The 22,492-nt window shown below is 41.7% G+C and overlaps 1 protein-coding gene across 3 annotated transcripts in view; it reads right to left on the bottom strand.

Moving 5' to 3' along the window:
* The window catches only part of setd1ba (SET domain containing 1B, histone lysine methyltransferase a), a 35,931-nt gene extending 17,178 nt beyond the window's left edge, over positions 1-18,753 (bottom strand). For 2 of the 3 annotated variants that reach the window (XM_069182351.1, XM_069182352.1), the window contains exons 1-6: positions 16,289-16,480; positions 15,952-16,106; positions 15,427-15,525; positions 14,701-14,971; positions 12,613-12,729; positions 8,184-9,397 (exon numbers count right to left, since the gene is read on the bottom strand). In XM_069182351.1, the coding sequence (XP_069038452.1) occupies positions 8,184-9,397; positions 12,613-12,729; positions 14,701-14,971; positions 15,427-15,525; positions 15,952-16,106; positions 16,289-16,349 (1,917 nt within the window). In that variant the 5' untranslated portion in view covers positions 16,350-16,480. Of the gene's footprint in view, positions 1-8,183; positions 9,398-12,612; positions 12,730-14,700; positions 14,972-15,426; positions 15,526-15,951; positions 16,107-16,288; positions 16,481-18,465; positions 18,590-18,684 lie in introns of those variants that run through there. The other variant, XM_069182353.1, reaches the window with a different exon arrangement.
* Between the last annotated feature and the right edge of the window lie 3,739 nt (positions 18,754-22,492).

Raw genomic sequence — 22,492 nt, 5'->3', positions numbered from 1 at the left:
GAAGTCTGCTGTCGTATCCCACATTACGGGACACATTACTCTCAGATTGAGCCCGTAAATGCCCTGGAGCATAACTGAGCACACTATAAATCATCACTGCACACGAGAATTTGTTGAATGTGCTTGAGACCAGCGCGCAAAGTGAAGACAGCATGGGGCACCAATTTTATGCATGTGGATATACAGTGCTCAATATTAGCAGAAAATATATCTGGCAGGTAAAAATTAACCTGAAGGGACAGAATTGATTGAAGGGAGTGGCAACAAATGCCTAGAGGAAAAATATAGGTTGAAACAATGGTACTTGGAGAAATTCAGAATGAAAGCATTAGACTTCACCCTAAGTAAATATGCACCTGGAGCTAACTTGTTTTCTGTCTCTGATAAAGCAATGAGTCACAAAGGTGATTGCCTTCCTAGAATAAATACTGAAAAACGTAACCTGCCTCACTAGTATTTTCTTTTATAGTGAACCACTCTTGGAACAGAGAGAAACAGGAAGTAAAAGCACTTTATTTTCCACTAGTTTCTCAACCTCTAAACCAGCTCAGCTCCAATTTCCTGTTTCCAGACAGGGAAATGCATAGAATTGAATACATTGCTAAACAGTTCTGTTGTGCAATGATGAGCTCTAAGGAATGACTTGAGCAGTGTTTTTAAGAGACTTAACTTGCAGTCTGCTAAACTCATCTGATTAACAAGGTTCAGATGCCAATATGAATGAATAGGAAATGTTCTCTGAAAAGCTGAAAGCTGACTCTATACTTAAGGTGTTATGACCCTGTGTTTAAAATGAATGATTTAAATATAATTTACATTATTCCTCTGCATAACATTCCTTCCTATTACATAAGGACTATCATGCCATTAATTATACTTTTATTACCTCGTTAGAGGAAGAAATGCAAAGCAAGCCATTCATCTAGAGGGCCTTCTTACCTGCACTATTTTTTTGGTAATGCAAAATAGAAAGCTAAGTCAATTATTTCGCATAGTCCTTTTTCGATTCTGTGGTGAATGATGGGAGAATAAAGAAGGCTACTTGGGATGTACCAAACAAAAAAAAAACTAAGTAACGAAGTCCCTGGAAAGCATCCAAATGTGTTTGAAAGTTAGTAACCACATCCCACACATCCCCCAGGGCAGGCAGTGACCAGGGTGGTTTTCTTGGTCTTTATCGGTCTGGAAAGGATCTTGTTTGCTTGGATTTAACACCTCATTGACATTACCCATGTGCTGTCTGCTTTCTTCAAATGCTATATGCAACTCTACCATCACGGAACAGAACAAAAAAAAAACCTCAGTGTCTGCTACCCAAGAGGTTATCCTGTCTAAAAGAATCCCAAGAGACTAGGAACCAGCAGACTGTTTAATGCAAGTGTGTTCATATACAGCTACAATCATGTCATTCGAGGACTACAAGGACTTCATTCTTTTTCCTAAAGAATCTCCACCATATGCTAAGAACTATTCACAGATATAGAGAAAAAAAAGCACGCCATTATGCTGTAGCCCTCCATACCACACTGGCATCCTGGTTTATCCTATTCCCGGAGTAGCAGGAATCTGTGTGCAACACTTCAATAGCCATTTGGAGAAAGTCTTGATTTTTGGTGGTACACTTTGATGCCCTAACAATTTACAACCAATACCATCACTATGACAGTGAGAGAGGGGGGAAAAAAATCAATTGATACTAGGAATTCTGCAGTCTACCTGCAGCTTTGTAATTATATATATATATCAATGAGTAGGGACTATAGTAGTGAGCCAAGCCTGTGAGTTTGCCAAGCAATCACTACCTCAAAAAATCGAAAACAAAAATATTATACATAAAAAATATAAGACTACAAAGCTTACTAGTGCCTGAATGAAAAGCTAAGATGACCAAACCAAAACCATTAATGGAAAAGAAAAGATCAGACAAGCCAAGAATGTATATTTATCTTGAAATGATTAGAAAGTGTTTTGTCAGCGTTAATTTTACTGACTCATTTCTTCATGGAGATTTCAACATATCAATAGCAAAAGATGCAAAACACATAACACATGCCCTGTAAAAAGAAGGCAGTACTTTTGAACTCGAACCTGAAATCACGAGCAAACTGCCTCTGAATTGTAAAGTGCTGTGGTGTCTAGACTGTACACAACAGGTGGAGCTGGTCAGTCCAAGGGTTCAAATTCAGCCATAAATAAACTGACTTTAGATTCTCCAGTTTTATTTCTTGTAATTCTACCCATCACTACATCTGTAAACTATAGTTATTAAAATTAAAACATTTTATTTATGAATGACATGACTGTTGCCTATTAATATCAAAAGGTGTTGAATTATACAAGCTCAATGCATACATTAATTTTATTCCTGTAGGGTTGATGCTTATCTGTAGTGTCCTTGTTCTCAAATGATACATTTATACAAACAAATCTGAAAATGTGGGGGGTCGTGTATCTGTGTTAACACACATGTGATTCCATGCACAACTTCATGTAAAACAGACACAACGGCCTTATTACTGTCTGAAATTGATGTCTTATTGTAGGGAATTCACCAGCAGGGAAAAGCACTGCATCTCGAGAACAATGGCCAGCTTTCTCAGATGCTTAACTGGAAATCCACGCTGGTGCTCAAAGTCAGGTTTCAACAAAAACAAAATGAAGCTACAAATGCCGGACAGTAAAAAATATGTGACCAAAATTTTAATCCAAAACAGACTGAAACACTGAATGCTGCAGCCTTGTCTACAATGAGGTTGTTCCTGTAGGGCCGCAAGGCTGGGCTGCATGTCAATGAATAGACAAGGGCAGTCAGATTCAATGCACCTGCAAGAGGACTGTTTATTTAAACAGCAAGAGGGGGTATTGATTGCATAGTGAATTATGGGAGTGACTAAGTACACACAGCTTAACACCAGAAATAAAACAGCCTCTGCGAGTACCTGATGTGTAAAGTTAGAAATGTGCTCCTATAGCAGATCAGAAAATATCATCTGCATTTCCCCTGATTTGAAACCCCCCACTGCAGCCTGTTCTTCCATTCCTCTCCCCTGGAGTGTATAAAGGAACTTGTTCATCATTTTAACGTCTATGGGGGTTTTGCAGAAGTACAAAGGACTAAAGAGTGCATACAAAAAAAGGAAACCAATCCACAGCCCTGTGTAAATTGATTCAAATCTGTTAACGGCTGCCACACAATTGTCAGAGAGAGACAGTCAGGAGCTGGTGAGGAGCAGAGAGCACCTGAGTCTCTGCGATCCTCTTGCTGTGGTTTAGCCACATGGATGGGGATTTCCCTTTCATGATCAGACAGCTATGAGTCAGCCTGCGTGCCGGGTGAACACTATCACAGTGAGCCCACTGGTCCTCACAGCAACGGCAGCCTTCTCCTGTGTTTCCAGCCCATCCAACCAGACTCTCACTGACAGCCTAAGCAGCCCTGCAGTATCTTCACATCCGACAGTCTCATTTCTTTCCTTAACCCTTTCAGAGCCTTGTCTTTAATCACAGCAGGCAACAGGCTTTAACGGCCTATTCTAACATACTGCTACACATCAACGGTTTCTCCTAGCAGCTCTGCAAAACACAGGAAGCTCCTTTTCAAGCTTGTCTCCTACGGGAATCTCTCAACAAGAAAGTCCAGGATCACTATAAAACTAATACTGTAAAGAACTTTCAATATGGAACAGCTGATGCAAATGCTTCGCTGTTGCTTACACCTGTACAGTTTATGACATTAATCTGTCTTGAAAACACAACAGGATGAGTTTGTCTAATTCTCCCGCATTTAACATAACAAAAGGGGTGCACTTCTTGAACATGACAGAAGTATATAGCTTTGGTTACTTTACTTTACGTGTAAAATTACCTGCCGTCAAATTCGGTCTTAAACAATACAGTCAATGATACAGCAAAGTGTGCCGCCAAGTCAAAGAACTGCCTTTTATCTTAAAATGACCTTTGTCCTGGTGTGAACCTAAACAAACCACTTATTTTTTGGAGTCAAGCGTTGTTTACAGAAAAATAACACAAATGACATGCACGCAGCCATGCATATGATCTTGTGGTATGAGACAGAAAACAAAAAAACGATCCTTTTTCTACGGGGTTGAAATTAGTGAACAGGAGCTCTGTGTGCAGGCCATGAAAACCAAAAATGCTCGCTGGTTTGTTGTAAAACCGCCATGGGGTACAACTTTCCATCTGCCTGGTCACGGGCTCGCATGAGCCGAGCCAGGAAACATGATGCAATGAGAAACGAAAGTAAAACCAGGCACACACCTTCACCACAGCAGAGACACCGCCTCCCCACACACCGCTCTGCACTCTGCTTCCTTTCACTTCATTAGCACAGCGGGACGCAATTAGCATAGCTTACTCCTTAACAGTGAAAACTCTCTCTGTTCTACTCTGCTTTCATTATCGGGGATTTTTTTTACCATTGCGAGTCTCTTAGTTGACATTATTTCACTGATAAGGGCAAATTAAAAACCTAAATTAGTCTACGCCAGATAAACAAGCGGGCTTAATGAAGCTCCTTTATGTGACAGCTATTTATATCGCACGGAGGTCTGAAATCACTGATTACTGTGTGCAAACCTCTCTCCGCAAACCCACAGAGGCTGCAAATCCATACCTCCAGTATCTAGGTGAAAGCAATCAATCTCAAAGTATGTGTGCTCGACTGCTTTCCACTGTCCTCCTCCTGCACAGTCTGATGCTCTGATCACCTGGCATGCCCTTGAAGGACTCCAGGACTCAAGCTTTTCTTTGGGCCTGCCAGAGTTCTTTTTCTGTAGTCCAACAAGCAAAATGAAAGTCTTACTGCAATCCTACTTTCCAAAGAAAGAGGAAAAAAAAAGTACACAACACAGAACTACAGTTGTTACAAGACCACGTAGAAGTTGAGCCACCTTTTTTCCCCCTCTAGAATGTTTTGAATGACCAGGATATAGAAAGGAATTCAGCGCCTTGAGTCAAATGCAAACGTGCAGCAGGTCTTTGAGAAGCAACATTTTGCATTTCATACTTCACAAGTACTTTGCACTGAGGCTGTAAAAAGGCTGTTCACTGGACTGTTATCTCTTCAACAGCAAACTGTAAACAGTAAAGGAAGCAAACTGGTTATTTTACTAACCATGTTCAAATAATCCAGATTACTAAAACACCAAAACAAACTTTATGGAAAATCTTTTTTGCCCAAGTGGAGCTGTTTGTGTTGGCACTGCAAGAGCTCTTTGACACCCCTCTTACTTTCTCAGTTTTCAGAGGGCAAATAAAAGGTATGTGCCCGAGCACCCCTCCCCCACACTTGAGTGTTTGAACCATGTTGTGGTTCAAGACACAGGCTACTAGAGAAGAGATGCTTCAGTGCTAAAAATCAACTCCGCCTTTCATCAAATGCAACTTGCTGCTCTAGAGAACTCCCACAGCTCTTACTTCAAGGCTGAAGCTAACACACTGAGAAGGACAAGGCTTTGACACCTATACAAACTTTCTGATTGCACCTGCCTGCACATCAAGTCTTTGTTTGCAACCAGCTCCAATATCCAAGTCACCTCCATGCATGCCAAGCTCATCACTACCTGCAAGTTATTCCTTGATTAAACAGCGAGTAAACCTCATGACATTGCAAATCTGCACTGACTTTAATACACCTTTTCCACTTACGCAACTCTGGTGTTAATTTTCATTTTTTTTTATACACTATTTGGTTTATGTACATTATAGTTAATAACAACTGAAACTGAACACGCACCTTTTCATTTTGAAGACTCCAGCTCTACTCTTGACTACTGGAATCTTCCCAGATTGTAACAAGAGGAAACCGCAATACTACAGCAGACCAGGGCGGAAACTGACTCTTTGCCTCTCTAATGTGCTGAATGAAGCAACGGAATGATGAAAGTCACTTACCATGCCCACTGGCATGCCAGCTATTGAGCCAGTGGGAGGCTGGAAGTTTATGGGTTGGCTTCTGTTTGTCTCCACAAAACAGCCAGTGGAAAACCGTGAGGAACAGGAACTGTACCATACAGAGCCTTCCTGGCTCAGGGACACCAGCGGATGAGGGGAATAAGAGATATTTTGGTATACCCAGTCCAGCTAAACCTGTATGACTTTGCTGCCATCTTGCAAGCTTGCAAGACAAATACACAAATGCTTTTAGATCCACCCTTCTGGAAAATATATTTTGTGTACTGGTTGTATGCTTCCCAGAAGGGGACATCACAGACATTTTAGTCTGCAGAGACATGACTGCAGGGGCACTGTGTCTAAGAACTTCACAATGATATCAGAGTGTAGCCCTCCCCCCTCACAGAGTTTCTGAAATGTTGTGGTCGAAAATACACAGCTCTCTTGAGCTCAGAGCGATCACCAAGGTGCGATAACAAATTCACAAAACCGTCGTCCATGCTTGTTTTTTGCTGGCAAACCCCACTTACGCCCTTTTAGAAACTGCCACTCTATTTAATGGTCTATGTGACAAAATTAATAAGGCTCTCTGTTCATCTCACTTTTGCCATTATGTGTCACCCTGGGAGAAAGAGATAAACCAAATACATGGACATCAATAAAAACAAATAACTGAATCTGGCTTCAAAAGTATATAAATGGTGAAATGAATAACTGGAAATCAGCGGAAGGGCTGTCATGTGTTTCCTCCCAATAATTCTATTGGAGTGAATGGTAATGATATGTTTAAGATTTAACACAAAAGTGAATTTCCCTCCTAATTCTTTATAGCACTGATATTTTATCCTTGGCCTGGAGCATCACCATATATCCTGGTTTTCAATAACTCTGGACTCTTAATAACTGGTTCCAATTAAGTCATTTGCTTAATTGGGCTATACTCCCTTTAATTCCAGATCTTTATTAATTGATAAACTGTAAGATAGCTGCTAATCCTAGTGCTCTGCAACACACCAGGAGCAGGAATCAATATCACTGCTTTAAAGTTCTACACAATCTAACAGGAACTGTGTGAAACTACATGGAGATTCTTAACTGCAGTAGATGCAGAGTTACAGTTCCTTGGTCCGTTAATTTCCAGGGATAAAACACATGCACTTTCAGCTTCCCAAAATGTAATTAATTTTTACAGAATGCATACAGTTACAACAACCATTTTGCACGCCTGAAATACTGAGTTATAATGGAAAAAGGGCAGAGCATCTGGGATGAATAAATTTTTTTCATGTAAGGAAACTGAAGACTTTATTTTTGGTTTTTCCTGTATTTCTGCAGACTTCAATACGTCTCCTTTGTGCTGCTATTAAAATATAAATGAACTCTTTTCACAGCAGCCTGCTCTTGGTCTTGTATACTCTAACCCACTTGTATGCACAAGAAACACAAAGAAGGAAATCGTTTAAATAATACTTGCTGGTAAAGAATGATATTCATTCTTATTTTTAAGCTCTGCGTCATATTATTCTTTCAAGAATGGTAATTGAGCTAAAATAAAACATGTTTAAGGCATTGTAGGTGAATGTTTTGAAACATTACTGACTTAAAAGCTGCTCCAAAATATGAAGAAACTAAATGCATTGGAAAAGGCAATGGGTAAGTAATAAAAAATAACAACCGTTTTCCAAAACTAAGCTTAAGGGGACTGAGGCCATAAATCAATTTCTTCTTTGTTAGCTGTACGATTGGCAAAAGGCAGGAATTATGTTTTCTTCTTTCTTCTGCTCTGAAGGTGCTCTCCCCGAGACACAGCACTGGTGGAGATTTTATCGGTGTGCTTTACCTTTCCTCCTTCCTTTCTCTAAAAGCTGTTACATCAGATTAACCACATTGCAGCGCATCTTGGGATAACATGGTCAGACCACAAAGGCCTTAGTTTCAGGCAGCTGGTATAACGACACTTACTTCAAGAGCCCCCTGTGCGGAGTCTGCTCTCTCAGCAAGAGCTTCGCACTGTGAACGTGTCACCTTCTCCTCCGTACATCACCACTGGATTTCTCAGGCTTTATTCTCAGTGCACTTTCAACTGCGTGCGATTCTCTTGCTTTATAACAAGCTTTTACAACACTGCTTTCTTAAGGGTGTTTTTTCCCCCACTCAGGAAAAGAAATGGCTCATAAGTCTTCAACGCTCCAATGATAATTCCAAAGGAGCAGATAATGAACACACAGCCACCTGAAACTAAGAATGATGGGCAGTACGGAATAACTCACCACATCCATTTTTTCCGCAGTGGGTGTCTGGTCTCCAGACACGGAGTCCTTCGGTTCCGACGAGTCCGTCTTCCCCAGCTGCCCGTTGAAGTCAGCCGGAGACGCGGCCCCGGATCGGTTAACAAGGGAGGCCGTGCCGCGGACGGGCTCGTCGTCGTCCGAATCCGGCAGCGGGGTGGGGCTGATGTCCTCCAGGCCAGTGCTGGAGGGGCGCGAGGTGGGCGTGGGCCCGCGGTAGCCAGGCTGGGAGTTGCCGGTGAAGGGGGGGATGGGGGAGAGCTGGGAAGACGAGGAGGAGATGGGGCTGCCCTCCATGCGGATCTCGTTGTCCGAGTCTCTCCCACTCAGGAAGGGGAGCTTGGTCCTCTTCTCCTTTAGCAGCATCTCGATCCGCGAGTCCAGGCTGTTGCGCATCTCCGACTCCAAGGTGGGGGTGCCGGGGGTCTCGCTGCGCTCTGGGGTCCGGCCGCCCGGGGGCGCGGCGCCCACAGACTCGCTCGGCGGCGGGGGCTCGGGGAGGGGGGGCGTCTCCGGCTTCTCCTTGACCGGCACGAAGTCAAGGCCGCCGCTGGCGCCGGAGAGGGCGAAGGGCTCCGCGGCGGGCGGGGGGGCGGGCCTCCTGTAGTCCTGCTCTCGGGGCGTCGGGTGGAAGGGCGGCTCCACCGTGTGGGGATACACGGGGGGCGGGGGCGCTTGATACGGGGAGAAGGCTGACTTATAGGAGGCCGGGTGGGCGACGGGAGGTGGGGGGGTGTGCGTGTGGGTGTAAGCCGACGTGGGCTCGGCGGGCACCGAGTGGGGCTTGAAGGACGGGCTGGAGAAGGACGTCTGCTCCGAGCCCCGGTAGGGCCCTGTGGTGTTGTGGACGTAATGGCGCTCAGGCCTGCGGTTGTAGGCGTCCTGGAATTTGGTTTCATGCCTCCTGGACTTGTACCCTGTGGAACTCTCTGCCCGGTTGGGCTGGTACGCCGGGGTAGTCTGCCGGCTGGAGTAACTGGAGTCCTGAGAGAAGGGGGTACCCCCCAGACAGGGGGTGAGCGGTGTACCTTGGGACTGGGGGGTGAACTGCCCGTAGGAGTTGGGCGTGTCTTGCCGGCAGCTGGAGTAGGCTGTGTCCTGCGAGAACGGGGTGCTGCTGCTGTTCGGCGTGGCCGAGCTGCCCACCGCCGAGGAGCTGCCCTCAGACAGACGCTTGGCGGGCTCACCAGCCTGAGGTGGGGGGGACAAAATAGAAAGGAGTCACGTGCCGACTGGGCTCAATCTGCACCGCGCTGACGCACGCCAGCGAGACCAGCGACAGGGCAAGGAAAAACAATACTGTTCAACGACTTCTGTGCAACAACGGATCAGGTTGAATGTGAAGGAATATTTCAGCTTCTGTTTGGTTCAGTACTAAAGAAATCCAGCCAAATAACCGTAACAGAAGTCTGTCACCTGCCTGGTTTTGCTTTCCGAGGTTTTGACGAGCCTAAGAACCTCTACACCAATTACATTATGCACTTTGCAATTACAGACTCTGATATTGCCGGACTGAGAAATGTCCCGCCGACACTTAAGTTTAAATACCAATGAAAACAAGGGAGGAGTGCATTTGACTTATCCTCAAAATTTCTCGATTGAAAATCAAATTAATATAAATCAACGCAAAGGCATTCAGTCAAGGTCCGCCGTGGTCAATAAAGCTATCTAAGATCTAAGCAGTTGCAGTGATCTTATAACGTGGAGTGGAGATGTGACAAAAGATACTGGGGATTTTATATTGGATGGGTATATTAAAAAAAATTAGCAATAATACAATTTGAATCAAATAAAACAGTTAAGCTGAAAATCCAACAGCAAGAGGCTGAAGAAGGCTTATCATGCCAAGAGTGGTCATATAAAGATGATCAAAGTAAAATTTGAACTTAAACTATTACACTCATTATCACTGGCAGATGAAAACAAGGAATTGTCGGACATCCCAAAATGGGCCCCATTGTACCACCCGCTGCAATGATAAACAGGATTAAAGATAGGCCTGTCAGTTTCAAGTCATTCCAGGCCCCAGCAGGAACACACAGTCCTCCACACTTACTTGCCCTTATCTTGGACAAGCTTCCCTTTTAAGTCAGAGCAGGCAGTAACTGGGTTCCTTCAGAGCAGTTTGAAGAAAGCGAAAATAAACTTCAGTGGAAGAGACAGAAAACAACCGGGAACAAATGCGTACACTTCTGCCACCAGAAAGCTTCTTTCGCTTTTTGAAAACCGTTTATGTGCAGCCAACACACGGCCGTTCTGCTGGGTGGCAAACACGTTGCCTTTTAATGCAGAGAGATTCCGATTAGATAGAAACAGTGGGAACTTGGAAAAGTCAAACTGAAAATCTAAAATCCCCAAAGCCTTTTAAATTCTATCGGCTTTCAGAATTAGCCTTTAAAAATCGCAACTGTGAAATAATTTTGTCCTGCCCACCTCATTTGGAGTTGCCAATGGTGTTGGTCACATCTCCATTAACGGCTGGAAAGGAGGAAGTGCAGGCAGACACCTGCGGCACGCCCCTCTTCGCACCACCTGTCTTTTAACACCTCAAAGCAGCGCCGTCCTGTGCCCGACAGGGGGAGGGGTGCCCCCCCCACAGACAGCACCGCATGCCTGCAGTGTCCCAGGGGGGCCACAGGGGTCGCTGTGAGCCAGGGGAGTCCTGGCCTCCCCATCCCACCCAGCTCAGCAAACAACGAGCCGCCACAGGCGCAGCCCCAGCGAGTGTGCTAGTGACCAGATGCAGGCTGGCACCCACGATCAGCGATCAATGAGCTTTTACTGGTCAATACGACCAACAATCTGGAGTTTTGAAAAAAGTGATGTTATCATCTCAAACTGAGACTTGGCCTATGGACTGCGCAGAGTACAAAACATGTCGCATTTTGAAATCGGGTGTCTTGTCTGATTCTGGGTAACAAATCTGCACTTCTGGAAAAAAAGCAGCATTTTGATTGGCAGGTTGAGAAACCTGCTCCTGTTACATTCACCCAATTAATTAAAGGGTTAATCTCCTCTGTTGCCTTTGAGGATTTCTGTCTTTGTGACTAAAAATTAAATTGAGCTGCAATTAACTAAAACTGCTTCTTTTGTTTTTTGAAAAACGAAACAGACAGCCAAACGAGCGCAAAATCTTGTACAACAGAAAAACATCATTCAAACAATGACAGATGTAGCTGAACAGGAGGAATGGGTTGTAGTAGTCTCCGCATGGAAAAGAAACGGTTACAAATTAATTACATTTACGGGAAGGATCCAAGAACTCAACTTAAGTGAAAAGAGAAAGAAAATGGCCAATGCAGAGGAAACCCAACAATAACAAATGAACAAGTAAGACTGCGCTTTGCTCTGCACTGATTTAAACTCTTGACTCCCATCTACTGGTACTCACTGGTGCGTTGCCTTAACTTTGATCTTCAGAAGAGTTCCAATAAGAAGATGATACAGTGTCGGAGGTTAAGTCGATTTTCTCCCGCCTATTGACTCCGTAAACCGTGGTTTGAATCGGATTGTGACTAAAAGTGAATTCAATATGTCTGTGTTCTAAAATCTCACAAAACGATATCAGACTCTAGGTAGCTGGAATCAAGGCAAGACAGCTGGAAGCTGCCGGGACAACACATTAAGAAACAAAGTCTTGATTGGTCTTGCAGGGTCTGTTAAAATATCTGGGTTCTAAAAACTTCCCTTAACTACCTTTACAAAAGCCCAGTTCGTAGAATATTTTTATTCTCCCTCAAGAAAGCAAAAGAAAAGGTCACCAAAGAAACTGGTTAAAGAAAGAGACCTTCCACCAAAAATGTCAATACTGCAGAAAAAAGACTGCAGCAGGAAAAGAAATTAATTGAAAGATTTAAAACTTTCTTTTGAATTAATCAAACCGAAGCAAAGGAGAACTCTAAGTGAGAGGTCTTTACATACAATTAAAATATGACAATCATTTGAAAGACAAATGATCGTATTTATATTTATATCAAACTTCTCCGTGTATCAGCCTGTTTCGATTTTCTCAGGAAGCTTTGTAATGACACATCTTATACACGAGATCAGTGTGGAGCAGTGGTTAGGGTTCTGGACACTAAACTGGAAGGTTGTGGGTTCAAGTCCCAGGCAAGACAATGCTGTTGTACCCTTGGCCAAGATACGTGACCCCGGTTGTCCAGTGAAATACCTCGATGTATAAACTGGTGCAGTCCTTCAGGATAAAAGCATCACTCAAATAAGCATGAGCAATTATTAGCTTTACATTTACGACACACTCTCAAAAGAACCTTGTCTGCAAATTCTTACCAAACATCCCTGTCACCCAGACAGCGAAAATCCACGTTATGTTTTTGCCACTAATATTTCTCTGATAAAACAATCGGGGAAACATGGAGTTCCCCATTAAAGCATGTAGCCCTTACCTGAGCGGTGTCATTCAGACTTCGTGGTGAGATGTCACGGGAATCCTCATTTCCTACTGGCAGTGTGCGAGGGGTGTATATACCATTGACCAAGAGCTCAAAGTATCGCATGCGATTTTCACCTGCACAAAAGCAGAGGGGATGTTTGACTGTGAAAATCTTGTTTTCTGCATCGGAGATGAAAAGGTACACCTGTCACTGGCTTGGTGGCAGACTTTAAACATATCATTCCAAACAAGGCTGACTTCTTAAAAAACTAGAAACAGAAGAAGGTGTTTTATTACATTACTTCTATTCATTTTAGTATTTAATTATTTTTCTAATTTTCATCTCTGTTCATGCATATCTGATAAAATGTTGTGCCTTAATTGCGTTGACACTGGTCAATATGTACAAATCATTTGACAACTTGAGGTATTCCTAGAAAGACTGTACAAGGGGGGTAGTTACAGATCACAGTCATAGTCATTTAATTTAAACATTGGCTTAAATAATCAAAGTGACAGTTCAAATGCACAAGCAAGATTGAAGACAGTCACTTTAATAGTAAAACCCATAAACCATAACTGATCGGTCACAAATGTAACTGCTACATTATGCAGACTAGAGAATCGCTAATTAAGTCATATGGATGGAGGAATTGATGCAAAACTAGGTATGAATGCCACACCCACATAATAAAACGTTTTTTAAAGTGGCTGAATACCATCTGCTCTTAAATTCAATTAGCAATAAAATTTATAATATTATGCCTTTATGTCCAAAATAGGGCGTGAAAGTGCAATTATAAAACAAAATTTCTAACAGCACGAAATTCTATAATTTCACAATCACTATATGCATGAATAAATAACGATTTTTTTAAATATCTGACACATATGAACACATAACGTGGACATTCAAATATAATAAATCAGAAGAGGATTCGAGAAATATTTCACACAAAATGGAACGTACTTTAAAGTTATAATATTCAACTTCCCAAGTGTTTTATATTATGATACACTGCAACTAGCGATGTAGTTTTTCCATAAAGTTTAATCAACTTGTTACATTTGTATACTTGGACCATGTACGATTAACTGGCCTCAATTAAAGTGAGCATTCAGGCTTAAAATCAGTTTAAACAAAACTAAAACGTGATTCAATACAAGCAGCGCCAATAAAGGGCAGATTATGAAAAATGAATTAATCTATTTACAGTACGTAACATAAAAGGGCATTAATATTTAATCTATTTAATGCTTGGCAATGCGATGGAATATGTATGGTTGCCACTGAATAACCTATTGTCTTAATTTTGATTTACAAACTAGGAAGTTAAGAAAACCTCATTTCGTCTGGCGATCTGCGAAGTATCCATCGGGAAGAGAGACGCTGTCTCTTTAAGGCGGTAACTGCTCGTCGGCTGATTAAACCGTGAACACATTCGGAGAAGCAATACAAATAATTCAAAGTTGTGCAAAACTAATTCTGTAGAGAACGATCACCAGGGCACTTCGCATGCACAGCGGAAAAATAATATTGATGAGTTTTAAAGGAAATCCCAAATAACAAAAAGGTCAAAATACTTATCGCACAACTCAAAACTGTGTTTTTATAAGCAATGGTATGACATTTAATTAATTAAGTATAATAATTAATGTGCACTGCCTAAAATACGGAATTATTTGAAAGGGAGTCGTCGGCATTCCTGGACATCTGTGTCATGCCAAGTTTACATTTTCTAAACTAGTGCTTACAGTCAATTACTTCTACAAAACGTGCGCAGGCTATGTAAACTGTACTCGAGTTTTGGTGTTTATTGTTCATTTGAGCGGCAACTGTCATAAACGTGATTTATACAGCTGTACTCATCTCCGTTTGCAACCCAGAAGTAAAGTCCAGGTAGGAGGATTTTTTTTTTTACAACTACGGCTCTTACTCCAGTTACCTAGCAACCGACAACGTAGATTACTACACGTGACTCGAAAGAACGTACACAACCTGATAACTTTTACAGTATCGATCATGGGCCGGGTTCGTCTCGATGGACTGCAAATCATAACGGGATATTTAATTTTTACGAAACAAAAATATGATGCAGGCCATACCTTTTGTATCGAGTTCCACGTGGATGACGTTTCCCATAACCGAAGTGTTGTCGAGGTTTTGAACGGCCTCCTTCGCCGCTTTTACTGTGCCAAATATAACTTTAGCGATTCCCAAGTGCTTCTTGTTTTTCGGATTATACAAAATCTCGACCTCCTCGATCTCTCCGAATTTCTTGCACATGTCCGTCAGGAACCCTTCCCTGATGTTGTCGTTGAGCTTCGCAAAGGTCACCTCTTTCGGGGGCACGGGGCCGACGTAACAGTCGTCGATCTGTAAATGAAATAAACAAATGAAAATAAAACCTAGGTTTCAGATGAGAGCACAAGATAAGGACCGTTGGGGTGTACGGAATGTTTTAAAACAAAAAAAAACAACAGTCTGAAACGCAACTCGGTTTACAAATTGGCACCTGCTACTTTCCGAAGTTTTCTTTTTTTTCCCCCAAAAAAAGCAAGCTTTTAACATAATTATTTTTTTAAAAAAAATCGTCATTCATCCTATTGCCTTCAGCCTTCAGAATTGTAGACGTGAACACATAAATGCCAACAACCAGTCGGAGGAACTGTCGAGGCGGTAAATACACTGAACGAAATATTAAAACGACCGTCTAGCCCCCTTCAACGGGCTGCTGCCAAAACAAATCCCAACCGACCGGCTCCGGGAAGAGAGACGAGCGCCTGTCACATCTGACAAGCTCAGCAAGGGGTGTGACACCCCGGGTCTACCTTAAACTTCGGAACCGGGAGGTCTGTCTCCTTGTACTTGGTCCACAGCCGACCGATCCTGGGGTCTCGGACGGTATCCACGGGTGGCATGCCCGGATTCTGTAAGAAATATATATATATTTTTAAAAAAGGTGAATCCCAAAAGTTAAAAAAAAACTGAGTGTAGCTCCGATGCGTGCGATGGACGTGATGTCTCCGGATCTCCACACGGCGGCAGAAATAAAAATAACAGGGGGAGGAAAAAACCACTTAAAAGCTGCATAAAAAAAAACACAAAGTATCCCTTGAAATACGCGTTAGCCTGAAAACAACCGCCAGTGTAGCCATTCCCATTGTGACCCGGGAAGCCGGCTGAAACATTTGTAACAACAGCACAGTGACATTTTGATGCAGTGTGTCAGGTGTTGTGTAGCGAACTAGTTCAGCGCCTTTCCACCACATTTCAGTGTAGCGAACAAATTAACCTGCACAAAGCGCCCGTTTCCCTGCTCCGGGCTTGGTGTTGAAAAAAAGGAGTTTACTCACGGGCATGCTAAAATGCTGTCCATCGTAGCGGTAGAGTTTATGCGGTCCTTTTTTCAAAGCTGGGTCAATGATCAACTTGTAACTTCTCCAATGGTGACTTCGTTTCTCCCCTGAACTGCACACTGGATTGCTGTGCTCCATTCCGTTTGCCAGACCTGCAAAGGGGAACACAAGGCGAGGTGAAAGCGTAACAGATGTGCTGGAAATGATGAACGGCACTTGCTGGCTTGCACACATAAACACGGGTTAAGTCGAAAAAATGGGGACTGGAAGCTGGTCCCCATTACCGAAACAGACATAAGAAGAAGAGGAGAAAAAAAAGAGAGAGCAAGCTCACTTGAACTCTGCTTTCTGCCGTGGTCTTCATTTAACCTGGCCTTTTCTCCTGGTTTGGACATTGTGTAGATTTCCAATCGAGTCTTTTTTTCTACCAAAACGGCGAGATCTTTTACATTTCCCTGATTACATTACATGGTTTTAAAGGATCCTGCCTCCTTTTTGCGAGCCAACACATATTGTGTGCCTCTCTGGTCGCTTTCTGTCTCTCCCACAATACACCACTATACTAACACCTAGCCTTACATTCCAGACGCACATTCGCTACTCGGATTTGACAAATATTTCGGCCGTGCGATACTCCTGTTTCACAAAAGGCGCAGCGAATCGGCGATTTCTATTTTTTCTGAAGCACTTTAATATAATTTCTGCGCTTGATCGCGCGTTTGGCCGAAAACACCGGCTTTCCACGACGCATTGAATCTACCGCCTAGATTTACGCAAACGGGGAAACTGCCTCTCAACAAGACGGACATAGGTGGCTCAAGTTTTTTAGAGGCTATAAAGAGAACCGGGTTATAATCCACCCAGTCCCCAGTGATATTGTGTCCGTATTTTCCTTATTTTAAAAAAAACACAGGGGAATAACGAACGCATTTGTAAAATACTATGTTAGTTTTAAGGAAGCGTGAGTACACTTAACTCTACGTTAATTTCACTTATTAAAGAAGCGTTTCAGGTCGCAGGAGCCAATCAGAAAGCAGCTAACATATTGCTTTTTCGTCGTGCAGCCTGACGAACGTGTTGCATTATACCTCTTTTTGTTTTAAAAATGTTTGTATGCTGTTGTGTATGCGATACTGGGGTATCCATTGCGATCATTGTCTGATATTTTGCAGTGCTTGGGCAATTGGCTGGTTAACAGCAGTGTGTTCCCACGGCCAATCAGATCGAAGCTACCATTTTAGCTCTTGCTATTAGAAGCTGAGCCGAGACATCCTTCACCAGACAGCAAAGAGGAGGCCAAGGGCTCAAGCAGCCATTTTTCTGCAATGGAACTGAATGGCTAATATATGATTCTCCTTTGTTCCAAAAGGGATCTTTGACTTCATCATCTCTTTATGGACTATATCAGTGTGTTGTAATGTCTGCCATCATTTAAAGGATTTAAGAAGAATGAAGATAAAAAATGTTGGATGTTATCCCTTTGATTATTTTTTTTTAATTTTCTTCCTGGAATCCATCTTGGTCCTAACTAGGTCAGGGCACACCCATATATCAGCAGTTTTAATTCAGAAGTCAAATCTAGTAAATAAAAAAAAGCTTGTTTTAGGTTTTGATGTTGTAAATATGCTTTTAAGGGTCAAATCCAACAATATGTGTTCAACAAATGCTGTAACTGCACAACATTTCTGAGTGCACACTAAAATGGCCAAGTAATGATGTAGCTCTGTGTAAGTTTTTTCTCTTATTCTTTTCTTTACAAATGAATTCAGTTTAAAATAACTCACAATTTTGAACTGTCATCACTAGTTAGTTTGGTGAAGAACATATGCTTCAATGAATTTATACTTTAAAGGTAATATTTTATGATTTATGTACCTATTGTCTTTTCAGTTATTTTGTCTGCATGCAATTTGTTTCCTCCATTAAAGATTAATCAAACAACTTATAGCTTCTCATGTTTCAACAAACAAATCAACAGGCCACGATTTAAAATGCAAATGATAGAAAAGCATAACAACAGGCATTGTTGGCTTCTTACACAATGCCAAAGCAGCTCAAGTCTTATTCCCCTTCTTGAAAACAGTAATTTTACAAAATAATATTTGGGAGAACAACATTTTTAAATTAGACGTTTAGTGTTGAGGATACAAGAAAATGACAACCCATTTTTATCTCTGGTATTTTGTTTTTCTCCAATAAGTTAAAATAAATAGTGGTATCACAATACTTTTGGCTAAAATAAGTAACATTTCACTTTCAACATAATGAAAATCAATTATCTCATTTCACTATGTCTTTAAAATGAACTTTTATCAGCTCACAAGGTAAGTAAATCTCTTTGACCTTGCATCAAGGACATATTTTATTTCTGTACTTGTCAGGACTTTCCATGATCTTTTCATATTTGTACTTCAATTAAATTGACAAAAAAGCTGCATCACATGTTAATACCCAAGGGGTTTAGCCACTTAGATAAATATCAATATATATATACACATAAAAAATATTTACCTTAACATTCTGATGCAATGTTTTAATCAGGCCTATACGCTGAAGAAAAAGGAACATTTTCATTCCCATCTTCGGATCCATTAAAATACAGGTTGCTTTTTTACAAAGGGAGGGGATGTAACGCCTATAAAAAGAAAAAATGGCTTTCTTTTAAAATTCTTCGTTTTTTATTTATCCGTCTCAATCTAAAACTTTTTTTAAAAGAAACTGCACACTGACCATGAAAAAAATGCCGAGGCTTGTCTGGTAGCATCTGTTTAAGCAGTAATATGCAAACATGCCTTTCCTCTTCTTCCTAAAGGCTCTAGTCAAAAGCATTTCGCTCATCAATTCGAAGGTAACTGCTAAATATATCGACTATTCTTCTGTAAGAAGTGGACAGCTTTCTTTTTTCAAGGTAATAAAGCATTTTTGTAATAAAAAGTGAAAATAAAAAAATATTTCGTCCAGCATTAAATAACAATAAACTTTCATTTTTAAAAATAAATTCGCTGTTTTTCCCTGTGATTTACACATGCAATAGTTAATGAAATATAAGCTAAATTGAGGAACTCAAAATTTACATTCATTGCTAATAAATCCATTTTCTGAGAGAATATAATGTTTTATTATTTTAGATCAAATTATACGAAATCAAGAAATAATACCATTTTACATTATATGTTTTTAAAAATATCTGATCAAAACACTTCACATTTATGACAAATGATTTTATGACATCTTAAAAACTTACACTTAGTATAAAGTAACATGGTCCGTGTAGACGAAGGTGAAATAATATTAATCATTTAAAAGAAATCTTTAGGGGGTAAACAAGCGTTTGTAGACTGTTTTCCCCCTTTTACGTCCCCTCCAAAAGCGAGTTTATGAATTGTGCTTTTAATGGCTCCTGTGGTAATCACAGTTTCAAAATGGCTTCTTCTTACAAAGGATATCTTTGAGCTGGAATTACTGCTGCGCCATTGCTGGGTGAGGACTTATGTCTTAATGGAAGCGCTTTGAAATCTCCACATTTTTTCATGTTCATTCGAAGTACATTTGTGGTGATCGTTTTGCCTTCTTTTTTTTTTGAAATGTGTAGTGTGAGGGAGCTGTTGAAAGCAGGTTACAGCCGACATTATGAAAAGCCATTTGGCGCTGCGGAATCCTCGCCTGACTCGCTGTGCTGCTGCAGCTGTTTCGAAACGGATCTGGCAAACTACAGTAATCTGAGAATCTGGCCGCCTGCCAGCGGCTTCCTGCGTTATGCTGACCGCAGCCCCCGCTCTCGGCCATATAAGGTTGAAAAGCAATTTTTAAACTCGCATTCAAGCACAATCTACACGGAGGGAATCTTCAGAGAACTATGCCCATTTTCTTTTCTTTTCTTTTTCTCCCCGGTGCATTTATTATACTTAAGGTAAATCTGCGCAGAAGAAATAATTGCGCCACACATCAAAGGGAAGACTGTTTTTCCACAGTACTCCAGTCACGACAACCCACGCTCCAGTTTAAAAAAAAACAAAACAAACAACTCCACTACGAATGGTGAAATGTTTATTTTTCTGTCGATAACGGCAAATTTCATCTGCAGGGTGAATTTCACAGCTCGAATGTAGAAATGGTTTGCAGAACCCTTTCCTGTACTCTGGTCAATGAAAGGAGATTTGCGAGCAAGAGGAAAGAATGCGCTCTAATTGTTATCCGTGGATGTTTTGACATGGGGGTAATCCTGTGTGCTGGTTCGAGACCACATTTTGTTTTTCTTTTTAGGATAAGCAGTGTCTAGGGAGTTGCATGTCGCCTCTTGTTGGTTTGGGTTTTTTTTTAATAATGTCTTTGTTTTAAGTTTTTATTTAACGAAGTGTCCCCTGGTGGCTTGAAAGACCGAGACCTTGTCTAGTACACAGGGCCGAGCTGGTTAAAGTCTCCACAATGCTCATTCCTGGTAACTCCTGCGGCGCGACCGCCGTGCGCAATTCCACAGACGCGCCAGGGCCGAGCTTGGCATCTGCTTTTATGTTGGAACAAAGCTCACCCGACCCTTCCTGCTCTTAAAAGGACCTTTTTTGGAAGCGTTGGTGCTTTCCCATACACCCAAGGCTACATACAGACGGACCAGCAAATGCGCCTTCAGTGTAACTTGACTTTCTGTATTGAACACAAAAACTCGCATTGTTAAGGACGGCTCGGTAGGGACAGCTGTGCCTACCTGGCGGTTTCAATTTCCAGACTCAAAACCTTCTCCTGAAGGGCTTTTACTTAATTTATTTGATCTTACATCGCATTATACCATACCTTTTTATTGGTTCTGCTATCTCTTATCATCGTTCATTTCTTACTGTAAAGCGCTTTGCTAAACGACTTTTAAAGGCACTATATAAAATAGTTTAGTATTATTACATTTATTGTTTTGTGTGCGTCTGCATAGGACAGAACATAAATATACAATTGTTTTCAATTGATTATGCGCGGTAAGTCTTAACGATAATGGCGCAAGCCGAAAGAAACGATTTCAATGCAAAAGCATGGGACTGGATTCGGCGTGACTAGGAAGTAGACCCAGAATCAAAAGACCAGCAGTTACCGGCCTGAACAGGCTTCTGTTTGGTGTGCCTCAGAGTAAATGAGGCTCGTATAAAAGACTGTTTAGGAGATCGATAAAAAACGAGAGACCTTCAGAGTGCTGAGAACACTGCTAAAAATAGCTTCGACTAGCTTTCTACAGTGATGACCCGCTCAATCTAAGACGTTTTTTTTAATGTCGGCGAGATCCGCTAGTATTAGCTCGGAGCTGGGTGAGGTCCGAGCAGCTGAGCGATTTAGAGAGGAGAAGCGCCATATTCAAGAGGGGAATGGAGCTGTTGACATTACTGACGTCTAACTATGCAGATCTTTAAATTTTCTGTGTAGCGATAATTTTACATGGGCTTTTGTAAGCGATGTTTTTACCGTTTAAATAGCAAGTGTACAATTTTGGTAAAATACAGATATTTGATCTTATTCTAATTGTACGCGTAACCAAAACTCCTGTCTTATTTGTGTTGTAGTGACTTGCACGTTAAAAAAAAGTGTTTTTACATAACTTTTTGAAGAAGTTTTAACACATCTCTTAATTGTTTAACGCTCTTCAGTTATTTCTGTAGTGTACAAAAATCGATCTTTCAGTGGAAATTGTAAGGACTAAAATTGTGGCCAAACCTTAAACTGTATGCTGTTTTGTGTGTGAATCTTGGATTTTTTTTTAGTCCATGTAGTTTCCTTCCTTTATAATTCTCTAATATGTTAAGTAGACTGAAAAATATAAACAGGGGAATCCAACATCTCGATATAAACATACACTATTCAGTAATTGTGCCTTATTAAGGGAAACTCTTTATCAGAACAGATTTATGACCTTTCCTGCAGCAGTAGACTATTACATGGTTATCGCTGCAGTTGCAATATTAAAAAAATCCTGCAGGAAGAGGCAGCTATTGTACTTCATGTACCAGTACTCAAGATGGCAGACTGCGTTGCAACACAAGGCAAACTCATTTACAAACCGACAAGGTTTCAGTTTGATTTGAAGGTACGGGTATTCTGAGCATCAGAAAATGTCAGTCCTAATGTCTCGGCTGCTCTGGAAATTTCCTGGTGAGAAATTAGGAGACTTGGCAGGGACACAGCTGGCACTACAACCAGAACAAAATTAACGCTCCGTCGGCACCCGGGACTGGAAGAAACAGCGGGTCTGTGAACTTCTGATGTCCATCCCCAGCGAAAGTCCTGGGCAGGGCTGAACTGTAAAACGTGTTTGCCGCCTACCACAGTGTGCGCTGATGCAAAATATGTTTGTTTGCATTCTTCGTTTTTTTTTTCTCTTCTCTGGTCGTGTGCGAGTAATGGAAAATAAAATCACTCCCAGCTGGGCGACAACCTGGAAACGGCGGAGCCCCGCACTCGGGAGGTCACTGCCCCGCAGATCCCAAATGTGGCCGAATCCCCCAGAAACACGTGCGTCTGGTGCTGTGCAGCAGGAAGTCACTTAAGCGACCGTGTCTAGTGG

The sequence above is a fragment of the Lepisosteus oculatus genome, chromosome 22 (genome assembly GCF_040954835.1).
Source record: "Lepisosteus oculatus isolate fLepOcu1 chromosome 22, fLepOcu1.hap2, whole genome shotgun sequence".
Taxonomy (NCBI): domain Eukaryota; kingdom Metazoa; phylum Chordata; class Actinopteri; order Semionotiformes; family Lepisosteidae; genus Lepisosteus; species Lepisosteus oculatus.
The sequence above is the reverse complement of the archived record's forward strand: the minus strand, read 5'-3'. Positions and strand labels throughout refer to the sequence as shown.